Source organism: Solanum tuberosum, unplaced genomic scaffold, assembly GCF_000226075.1.
Source record: "Solanum tuberosum cultivar DM 1-3 516 R44 unplaced genomic scaffold, SolTub_3.0 scf00051, whole genome shotgun sequence".
NCBI lineage: Eukaryota > Viridiplantae > Streptophyta > Magnoliopsida > Solanales > Solanaceae > Solanum > Solanum tuberosum.
Genome location: NW_006238978.1, coordinates 1,233,436 through 1,245,769, shown reverse-complemented (window position 1 = coordinate 1,245,769; position 12,334 = coordinate 1,233,436). Strand labels below are relative to the sequence as shown.

Below are 12,334 nucleotides of genomic sequence, written 5' to 3'. Positions count from 1 at the left end.
TTTAGTAGATAAGTGTGAATGTGAGGGTATTTTGAAATACCCAAAATACCCTCACCTTGAGACTTATGTTCAACCCTCTCCTTTTTTTGGGTGCCATGTGTCAAAAGAAGAGTGAATTTTATTCACTCTTCTTATATAGTATATATAGTAAAAAAATATATTATATAATTATTCTTTATGTATAATATCCATTTCTTGAATAATACATAAAGTATAAAGTAAGACTTTCGTAAAGTGTTTCATCACAATTTGGCAAATATGGTACGCGTCTCTATCATTTTTCTTATGAGTTTCCTATAAAAAAACAGATTTTTATTTACTTATAATTAATGTGTGAGATATTTTAAATGCTGTGAGGTCTTGTGCATATTTGGTTTAAAGCGAAAAATATCATGTTATGTTAAAAGTTTTTATTTTTGGTGTTTTGTATATATATCTTTTTTCGTTAAAAAATTGATATTAAAGTTAATGACTTAACAAGATAAGTATGGAGATGACACAATATTAACATATATTTTGATTTAATTGTATTTGTCTGTCGAGATAAGTATATATTTATTATGTTTGTTTGTCTATGAATCAGTTTACTATTTATATTTGTAGCTCTAAGATATATACATCTAATAAATAAATAAATTATGAATCGATTTACTATTATTTTCTGTAGCTTGAGGAAGGAGAAGAAGAAGATGCAAAAGTGATCGATATTAGGTTTGGTGATCATAAATACTCGAATGCTGTGAGTGATATATATTTAATCACTTTTTCAATGAGCTATATATTTATCATCACTTTTCTCAAATAATCAACTATATATCATGTTTTGATTACATTTGTAAATTTTAATTAGTTATCTGATAATCACTACTCAATAAAAAAACATAAACAAAACGGATTAACTTGACCGATCAACTTGCTATTTTGATTAAATTTATAAATCTTTTAATTAATTATGTAATAATCACTTATCTAAAAAAAATCATAAACAAATCAAGATCCAAATAAAACATATAACTTAATCCCTCAACTTGCTATTTTGATTAAGATTTAAGATAAATAAATTAAAAGCCAACAAATCCTCCCACATTCAAAACATATATAATTATATTAAATCAATTAATAAGATAATATTTATTATTTTTTACTTTTCCCCAAAAGTAAAGAAGAAAGAATAAAATATAGTTTCACACTATTCCTCCATTTTAGTAGACCAAAGAAAAATCTCTTTATCTTTTTTGTCGGCCTGATGTAATGAAGAATAATAGGATATGGACTATGAAATTTAAAAAAGAAAAATAACAACGTAATCAAAAATATAATATTAGAAGCTTTAATTTTGAAATCGATAAAATTATCTTTACATGAATCATAAATTATGAATTTAAATCTTAAAAACAATTACTAAAATAATGCTTGTATTAGAATAAATCATCACATCATATATTTTGAGATACAATCTATCTACGAATCCTGTTAACACGAAATAAATTATACATCGAACTGATAAGCTCAATTTTCAAGTCCAACGAAGTCATTGCTTCCCAAGCACTCGAATGACGAAATCAGTATTATTATTATTTTTATATAGATGACAAAAATACTACTCATCAGATTTATTCTTAATTTCCTAATTTATTTATTTTTATTTTAAAAATATTTAGAGTTTGACATATACATTTTTTGTCTTGTTTCAGCAAATGTCTAGTGCTGTTTCTAATAAATGTGAAAATCAAAGATAAATCAACTTATTACATCTCGTAAACAATAATAATCAACACATTTATATGTATTATGTGAATTTATCATAAATTAATTAATCTATATATATTGACCATCAAAATATCGTAATCTAATTAGTCAAATTTAAAGCCGATTATATAAGTAAGCTCACAAAATGACATCTAACAAAAGTGATATGAAGGAAGTACTTACAATTTATGAATTGTTTATAACACCCTATGTTCGATAAAATATGAGAGAAACGTTTTTAATTATCTTTAAAAAAAAAATTAATTCAAAATCTAGTGATACATTTAAAATTTAAAGTGGGCAATATAATTAATGAGTCACGCAGTTATCAACACTATATATGTTATCTGCAACACCAAACAATTGCCAACGATTAATTATTCTATTAATTAAAATAATTAAGAAGTGAGCATCTGTTAATTATATTTGCATTTTTTTAAATTAAATTATAAGTAGACATTCATGGAAACAAGTTAGAAAATTGTCAACATTTTCGTCTGAAAGTTGTGGACTACAAGTAGAGCATGCATGATAAATGTCAGATTCCAAAACTATATAATAAAGTCAAATTTAAACCGACAAAATTACTCTTTTTTTCTTCTAACTTACTTGGATAATATCGATCAAATTCGTACTAGAATTAGAAATGAAATTATTTAAAATAAGAATCGAGTAAACGTTATAATGAAATAATAAAAAAAGGCAAAATTGAGATGTATGTACACATACCTTAGTAAAAAAGTGTGAAAAGTTGATTAAGTTGATATGAAAAATGTAATAGGAAAATGACTATAATTAATAATAAGGATAAATTAGTAATTAAGTATAAAATTATCAATTGATTTCATAAAGTGGATAAGTATTGTTGGATGAAAAGAGTATTAGAGAGATGATTAGATATAACATAATATACCAACGACTTCTTGATAATATGACTCAAGCAATGGTGGAGCCACGTTGAGGGGGTCATCCGAACCTCCTTCGGCGGAAAATTATATGATTTATATATGGTTAAAATAATTTTTTAGGTATATATAGTAGATGTCGAACCCCCTTCGATTACTTCATGTGTCTATTTTTTAAAATTTTGAACCCCCTTACTGAAAATCCTGACTCCGCCACTGAACTCAAGATAGGAAGATTTGGAGGTTAAGAATCAGCATAAAAGATTGGTAAATACTAATATTATCTAATCTTCCCTATCATCGATATATTATTATTACTTTCTAATTATCTTATTCTTCGACTTCCAATTATTTTATTTCGCTTGATTATCATATTATTTTGTTAGTGGAATTTGCAAAAAAATGTATAGGAGAAATTATGTAGTGTGTTTGTGTTGTTGTATTTCATTATCAAGTGGAGATCCTGTTACTACGCGGCGCTCTGCTTTTAATTCACCTTTTTGGGCCCACTTTTTTCATGGGCCCACAAAACCAGTAAATGTCTTTCACGTGGGCCCACTATTTTTTTGGGCCCCGTGCTAATTCTCCTCGTGTTCCTGGAGAATTCTACACTAGCCCATAAATTAATTAAATGAAAAATAATAATAAAATTTACAAAAAAAAAAAAGAAAGAAGAATAATACTCCCTATAGAGTTTATGACACTCTTAATATATAGTAGTGTAATATTTTCTCACTTTAGAATAAGTTTGCATAATTTTTCTCCTTAAAAAAAAATCTCATATCATTCAGTATTCATATGTAATTTTTTTTTATAGCTATTGAGATTATGTTCGCGAGTCTAACAATTTTTCTTTTGAACTATTGATTATGAGATCAGTTATTAGATTTAATTTAATTTAAAAATATTTTAAATATGATGTGATACGTATACTTTGGATCAAATCCATATGAATTTTACAAAAGATCTAGCTCATCATTAAGAGTATCTCTATAAATTTTAATTTTTAAAAATATTTTTCTTAAGCTACAAGTTCAATCATATTGCTTCATAGTTCATAGAATTAAACAAAGCAAGTGATGAGTTTTTTCATGCATATTACGTGTATTGCCAAATGAAATTAGGTTTACAATATGCATGGTGCATTCATTGATTTATGCTAAATTTGTTGATTAATATGTCAATTAAAAAAAATATAATTTTAATTTTTTTGTTATCGCCTGAATAATAATTATTCAATTAAAATGATAAATCTTTGATTGAGAGATGTTTCTATCGTAATTGTGATGCTCCCCATTACTTTAATTTTATTTATATCAAACGAATATATTTAAATTAAATTATATTAAAGTAAAAAATTATATAGTGGACTTTTATTTATTATAATTGTACGTAGATATTATTAAGTGATATTTTCTTATAATGAATCTTCCAAATGAATAAACAATCGAGAATATGCTATTAAAACAATATCAAACAAAAAAAACTTTATGATTTGTTAGTGGAACTAACTTTAACCAACATTAATATTATTATAGTGTACCTAACACACTTGATTATTTTCTTTAAAAGGGTGTTTCTTCAAAGGCAAAAGAAAAAAAGGTTAATTGAAACAATTTTTTTTTAAAACTACTTAACACTAATTAATACATTAAACCATAATAAAGCAACTAAACAATCCCTTTTGTTTTTCTCAGATTGCTTGTATTAATATATTATGTTCCCCCATATCACATGGCCTTCCCAATAATAATGCTCTTTCTAAGATCTCACTTAAATAATATTCAATGGAAGTAAATAAGTTAATAAAACTAGGAAGACCACAAAAGATTGCGGTGTAGTGGATGAAGTTGCTTCTTGCTTGGTTTCAAGATTGAGCCACTTTCCTTTGAATGGAAATCTATGCAACATGAATTCAGAATAGTCGAACTTCAATATGAAAATCGAACACAAAGTGGTAAACTAAAACAAATGAAAGCTAGGAAGTACCTTTACGAGAATTATTATATGGGCAAAATTATTTTTGTCTACTATTAAAATAATGTGGTGCAACGAAAGATACTCCTCTTGCCTTGTGCGAGACCAATCCAAATTAATTAGATTCTATCGAACACCCGAATAATTTTTTCTTCCTTTTTTTGAACAATTTGACGTACAATTTGGACTTTATAGTCATCATTTTAGAAAATAAGGAAAAAATTATCTTAATATTTTTTTAAAAATAATAAGGAGTAAAGTTAATTCAACACAACTTAATGATACATCTAATAATTTATGCATTGAATGTGTTACTAGATCTCTTACTTTAGAAGCTATACAAATAACAATGAATATATAGTTTTTTACTATGAGTAAACCGCATTCACATTAATCGTATAGTTCACTTTTGATTAAACTGAAAAACTATTTTTTCAGCACTAATCTTTAATTCTTATCCATAGTTTCTTTTCAACTTATTTTTTTGAATAAAAATTGTGTACAATTAATTATTAATTAACCAAATAAAAAAGGTCAAAAAAGAACAAAAGTCCCATTTTTTTATAATTTTTTTTGTGATCTTCAGATTCAGCTTCTACATTTTCTCCAAAAAATAAAAAAATAAAAAAATCTGCTTTATTCATTTCATTCACACAGAGAGAGTCACACACCCGCCCTTTTCACCTCCCTCTCCATTACCTCACCATGTGAACTTTTTTTTTTTTTTTTTTAATATAAATGTGTAGCCAAAGATGAGATCTTTGTATCTTAGTGGCTTCGCTTCTCTTTTCTCTCTGAGATTCTCTTATTTTTTTTTGAAGAAATACAACTAATAATCGAAATGGGGTTTCTTATTTTTCACTGAAAGCACATGATTCTAATAGTTTTTAGTTTTTTTTTATAAGCAAATGCAACAAAAATTGTGATGGGGTTTCTTATTTTTAACTGAAAAAGCACATGATAGTGTGTTGTTGTTTCAGTGAGATTTTGGAGAGTAGCTGCAGATGAAGATGAGGGGTTATTCATTCTTTACTGCTACTCTCATTTTTGCTGTTTCCATTTGTTTCAGCTCAATTCCTGCTGATTCTTTACCAAGAGACTCTTTTAAGTCCATTTTAGGTGAGTCATTGTGATCATTTTGAAGTTTCTTGGCTGTTTGTGTTATGGAAAAAAGGTGAATTCTGATATGGGGTTTATCTATTTGAAGGCATTTTGACACTAGTGATGATAGATATGCTAAAAAGAAAAAAAAAGTGGTTTGCTGTAATGAAATTTTTGATCATTGAAGCTTCTTGTCTGTCTGTGTTATGGAAAAAGGTGAATTCTTTGACATGGGGTTTATCTATTTGAAAGGATTTTGACACTAGTGATGATAGATATGCTAAAAAGAAAAAAAATGGTTTCTTGTAATGAAACTTTTGATCATTGAAGCTTGTCTGTCTGTGTTATGGAAAAAGGTGAATTCTTTGACATGGGGTTTTCCTGTTTGAAGGGATTTTGACAATAGTGATGATGCTATATATGCTAAAAAGAAAAAAAATGGTTTCTTGTAATGAATTTTTTTATTATTGAGGCATATTGGCTGTCTGTATTATGGAAAAAAGGTGAATTCTTTGATATGGGGTTTTTCTATTTGAAGGGATTTTGATACTAGTGATGATGCTATATATGCTAAAAAAGAAAACAAATGGTTTCTTGTGATGAAATTTTTGATCATTGAAGCTTCATGGTTGTCTGTATTATGGGAAAAGGTGAATTCTTTGATATGGGATTTTTCTGTGCTGGTGGTTTTGGTTCCTTTTAGAGCTATATTATGCTAAAAAGATGAAAAATGGGTTCTTGTTATGAAAATTTTGTTGTATTCCATGTTCCTCAATTTTTGGAGTCTGAGATTTGTTTTATATGCTGTTATTGCAATTCAGATGTCATTTTCTTGTTATTTAAGGACAATTTTATTTGGACTACATGATTTGATCTCTCTTGGTTGTTATGAAGTTTTGGTATTTAACAACTATGCTTAATGCTTTCTTAATTTGTCTCAGGGTAATTATGTTTTTACTATGTGATTTCCGTTAAAATTGCTTTACTTGTTATTTTAGCAATAATGATCTCTTGTACATCTGAATTGAATATATAAGGCATTTTGGTGATCTGTAAGGATTTTAATTGAATATATAAGGGTAAATAGCACACCTAAAGTATCCCCTTTTTTCGAGTTTCCTACCTAAACTGTCACTAACTATCTGCTGTTTGTTACTTTTATATGTGTTTTTGGCCATTAACTCAACGTATTATCTTCTTTCTGATGCATTTAGATAATGGTTAAGTTTAAAGTAAGGCTCTTTTAGATGATGTGGTCCTCATTTTTGATACTTCTAACAGGGGAGGGAAATTTGGAATCATGGAAGGATGGTGTATTGCACTCAACAGATATGGCACAAGCACCAAGTGGGCATGCGAGCACGCTTGTGCTGGCGGGAAACAGGACGAGGAGGCCAGACTTTCTTTCTGGTTTCCACAAATACAGAGGTGGATGGGATATTGCCAATAAACACTACTGGGCAGTAAGCACCATACTATTTTTATGTCCATCTTTTGTAATTGATTTATCTAGGAAATATATAGCTATGTATTTGTTTGATGATTTTGCTGTAGTTTAGGATCTCTGATGCCTACATTGCTCACTGCTTGTTTGTGATTTATACAATTCATCAAGTTTTTTGTCTGAGCTGCAATACCCTCTGGACTTGCACCTCAGTTTTCTGTTTGTTTTGAATCATAATTACTTGTAACATATCTTACTTCACTACCCCGTTCGTTCTTTTGGACCAAAATAATGTTGGCCTACTGCAAGCACCTAGCGTGAACGGTGTTGGCTGATTCTCTTGTCTGTTATCTGATATTGACCCTGCCACGACTTTAAGCCCAAGGCTATAACTGTTATATGATCTACTGACCTTCATGTCTTAGTAACTGATTTTTGACCTGGAAAATTCTGAGATAGATACTGCAGAAGATAAGGTATTGATTAGTTCACTTGAAAAGTTTTCTGTTCTGAGTGATGAAAATTGCTGGTGAAAGATGGCCTAGTACTACTATTATAATATTCATGTATTGTCTTCTGTTCTGCTAGCTAATTTTATTCCAAGCAGGAGAAGGGAATATGGTTGGGAAAGAGGAGGGGGAGGGTAAGAAGATGATCATGAAGTTAGATCGGTTACTTAAAAAGCAAAGTGTAGATCTTAAACATTTAAGTTGCAAGTATATTTTTGCATTTAACAAAGGATGAGTTTGCATATGTTTTGGTGCAAAATCTGCATAATTGCATAGTTGTGTCTAAGAACTTGTTCCTCTTCTAGAAATTTTTTGGATATAGTGTTTACTTTTCTATTTATGATGGGTTGAAATAGAGCGGAATAGATATAACAGATTGATATAGCTGACCTTAACTGGTTTGAGATTGAGGTGCTGTTAATTGGTTCATCGATTAAAAGTGATTCTTCTTTAGTGTTAGATGGCATTGGGAGGCTACATGAGTATATATAAAGAATAATGAGGTTATAAACTTCAACTTTAGTTCTAAATCAGCTAATTTATATGCAAATATTGTGGATTGATAAATGATCTTTCACATATTGCCTTGAAACCACATTTTGGTTTAGACATCTCTTTACCCCTATTATAAACCTTGGGATGAGCTTGTTTTAACTGTTTAGTTGGATTTTCATTTAGAAGACAGTGATCTTACGAGGATTGTGACTTTGGATCCACAGTCTGTTGGTTTTACAGGTGTTGCTGGTATCATACTCGCTCTGCTGTGGTTCATTTCTTTTGGATTGGCTCTTGTAGTGCATTATTGCTGCGGATGGAAGATCAATATTAGAGATGGAGAACGACATTTTTCAGAGAGAATTTGCCTGATCGTGCTTATCATCTTGACATGTGCTGCAGCGTAATAATCTAACCCTTGACTTGTTGCTTGCTGTATACATATGTTCTCTCATTTGAATTATCACGAGCCCATCCTTAAGGTTTTGCTTTTCTTGATTAAATGGAAGGAATGCATCCAATTTCTTGATTGGTTAATTCTCTTTTGTACAAAAATAAACTTTTCTGATCTTGCAATGTTATCAACTTTAAATCGTAAACATCTTGCACTATGTTTTGATCATAAACTTAGGATATATCCTCTGCTAGATTATCAATGTGTGGCTCTATGCACTTGCCTTACACAGGACTTGTAACTATTTGGAAGTTTTAGATTAAAATGATTCTTCTTTTTTGCCTTGGATTAGCAAAGGACATAAATCTTGCTCGTTAGAAAAAGTACTGATTCATGTTTCTTATTTAACTGACAGTATCGGTTGCATTCTTCTTTCTGTTGGACAAGATGATTTTCACGGTGAAGCATTGGACACTCTAAAATATGTTGTAAACCAGTCAGATTACACTGAACAGACATTGAGAAATGTAACACAATACCTGTTACTCGCAAAAACTGTAAATGTGGCCCAGATTTTCCTCCCTTCAGACGTAAAAGATGATATTGATTGCCTAAATGGAGACCTAACTTCTGCAGCAGATAACCTCAAGGAGAAAACAAATGAAAACTCAGGAAAGATACGAAGGGTCTTCAATGCTGTGTATGCCTCGAATTTAATTTGCTATTACTCTTCAGTGTTTGTTTTTGCTTCAATGTCAGATATTAATGTGCAAATGTCACTTTGCAGGCGGTCAGCTTTGATCACTGTTGCTGTCGTTATGCTTCTCATATCCATTCTGGGTCTTTGTACGTATTACTACACCGAGCTCTACTTTTAGTCTCAAACTTTCATGGCTTAAACATTAATTTTGAGACTGAAATCACATTTCTTGCAGGCCTCTCTATCCTTGGCCATCAACACACAATTCACATGTAAGCTTCTCTAGTCAGTGCTAAAACAATTAGACTGTCCTTTTTTCTCAATACTCCCGTCATCTCACAATCCAATGTTCTGATGCAGATTTATCATTAGCGGATGGTTGCTGGTGGCATTTACATTCGTTCTCTATGGAGTTTTTGTCATTATTAACAAGTAAGACACAATGTCTAATAGTGAGTATTCAGGTAGAACAGAAGCTTGTATTTTCCACTATGTTCAGACTCTTAAAAAATGTCTGTCCATTGAATCCTTCAAAGTAGTATATATTTTAAGGATCCGACACGGGTGTGACAACATTTTCAAAGGGTCTGAGCAACATGGATTTCCCATGTTTTAGTTTTCTACTCTTTTCCTGGTTCCTGGGGTCACAAAATGCTTTCTTTATTCAAGTCTATTGGTCAATAAATTGAGATGAAAAGGTGCTTGGTGACTTCGTTACATTTGCTAAGACTAGAGGGGCAGTACTACTTGGTGCCTCTGCTGACCCCATGAAATAGTCGAGATGTTTGTAAGCTATCTCAGACAAAACCGTTTTTTTGAAAGAAAAGAGCTGTCTTTATTAGTCAACCTTACATTACTGCAGTATTCGCGATAGTTACAAGATTCGAAGGAGTCGCTGATCGGCATGTTTCTTTTTTTCTTCTTGGTTCCAGTGCAATTTCAGACACTTGTATGGCAATGGGAGAGTGGGTGGACAATCCTCATGCTGAAAGTGCTCTTAGCAACATCCTTCCATGTGTTGACCCGAGAACTACAAACCAGACGCTATTCAAGAGCAAACAAGTCACTGTTGATCTCGTAAATATTGTCAACGGATTTATTGACACATATGCAAATTCCAATCCATCTAATCATCTCAATTCAAATTACTATAACCAGTCAGGACCCGTTATGCCACGTCTCTGCTATCCATATGACTCCCAATTGCAAGATCTGCTATGCCCGGCTGATCAAGTGTCTATGGCAAATTCTTCAACGGTAAGTATTAATGTTTCTCTTCCCCCTCAGTCACGCCCTGCTATGAAACATTTCCTCTTCTACCGTTGTTTTTGTTTATGTTGCTCAGACTCTTCAAAATTGTCTTGCTTGCTGCATGTCTGATCCTCATAAAGTAGTATATTTCTGGAGGATCCGACAACATTTTTGGAGAGTCGGAGTAACATAGGTTAATAGTTGAAAGTTGACTACTGGTTCTATATGCTAAAGATATTCGAGTTGTTTGTAATAAAAGTGAATCCGCGTGTTCTAAATATCTTGTTCAGAATTACTTTGCAATCCAATTTAACTGTTGTTGCAATTGTTTCCAGGTTTGGCAGAATTATACTTGCAGTATATCTGAGGCCGGAATGTGTACTAGCATCGGTAGGCTGACACCCGACATGTACGAACAGCTAGTGGCAACGGTCAACATAAGCTACGCTCTTGAACATTATGCACCGCCACTGCTTAATCTCCAGAACTGCAATTTTGTCCGCGATACATTCAAGAACATCACAGCCAATCACTGCCCTCCATTGGAACACCATCTCCGAGTCGTTAATGCAGGGCTAGCCGTCATCTCAGTTGGAGTCATGCTAAGCCTTGCGTTGTGGATAGTATATGCAAACCGCCCCCAAAGGGAGGAAGTGTTTGCGAAGCTCTCTTCGCGTATAAAAAGCAGCTGCAATGGTAAGAATGTTAGCTGCAGCAATAGCAACATTGATTTGTCATCAAGAGGCACAACTCCAAAAATTGGAGTGTAGATATATTACTATAGAATTTCAGCATAGAAAAAAGAGATTTATTTTGATCTCTTTATAAGCCTTTTTGTTCAATATATGGGGCAAAGCACCATTTTTTTGAGCAAGGGGTTGATTGGTAGCCATTTTATTACCTATGTCTAGTAGTATATGTGTATAGAATAGTGTTTAATTCAAAGTGTTCTTGTTAAATGAAAAAATAACGGCTAATTTCACGTATAGTTGCTGAACTTCATTCATTGTATAAATAGTGGAGTTGAAGTTTTTTTTTTCTTTTTTGGTTATATCAACGTATTGAACTTTATCAACAAGGGTTATGGTGGAGTGATAAGTACTCTTTCATCCTTAACCGAGAGGTCTTGGGTTCTAGGTCCTTTGGTACGGAGTCGTCTTTGTTAGGGAGTGTTTTACTCTCCAATGTGGGACTGTTTTACTCTCTAATGTGGAACTTTTCGACATAAATCTGAATTTAAACGGATTCTAATATGGATACGTCAAGTGGAAAAGAAAAAAGTAATTGAACTTTATTATTATTATTATTATTATTATTTTTATTTATTTTTAAATCGTAAAGTCAGTTTAATAGGTAGGCTTTAACTGCAATGCACAAGTTTAAAAACCAATTAGGCCATTCTGCCCCTTTTTATTGATACACCTTGATTTTTTTCCTTTTCGTTTTCCCACTTGTTCGATATATTTATTGGAATTTGATTAAATTTGAATTTATATTGATGTGTCTAACGTTTGAGAATAAAGCGCTTTCTAATACAAACAAAAACAACTCCATATCTGAAGCTCGAGAGCTATATAATTAAAGATAAAGTGTGTTACTTCAGGATTAATTAACTCATTTCTAATCTACTATGATGTATAATTATTATTATTGGAGATTACAAGTTGCAGCTCTTTTCCACATTACTACTAATACACTCGCAAAAAATTTATATTTTAAAATATTAGTCAAAATTCTTGTAAGTAGTCTTTTTCGGAAAACGAAAAAGATCATTAAATGTCATACATGCAATTTCACACATTACAATAA

General features: G+C 31.1%; 1 protein-coding gene across 1 annotated transcript; it reads left to right on the top strand.

Moving 5' to 3' along the window:
* Nucleotides 1–5,289: 5,289 nt before the first annotated feature.
* LOC102602686 (uncharacterized) lies at nt 5,290–11,395 on the top strand. The gene is made up of 9 exons (XM_006344150.2): nt 5,290–5,750; nt 7,014–7,195; nt 8,405–8,583; nt 8,990–9,274; nt 9,362–9,420; nt 9,510–9,546; nt 9,635–9,706; nt 10,207–10,531; nt 10,861–11,395. Exons 1-9 carry the CDS (start codon nt 5,636–5,638, stop codon nt 11,293–11,295), a joined length of 1,689 nt encoding a protein of 562 aa, XP_006344212.1. The 5' UTR covers nt 5,290–5,635; the 3' UTR covers nt 11,296–11,395.
* Nucleotides 11,396–12,334: the final 939 nt, after the last annotated feature.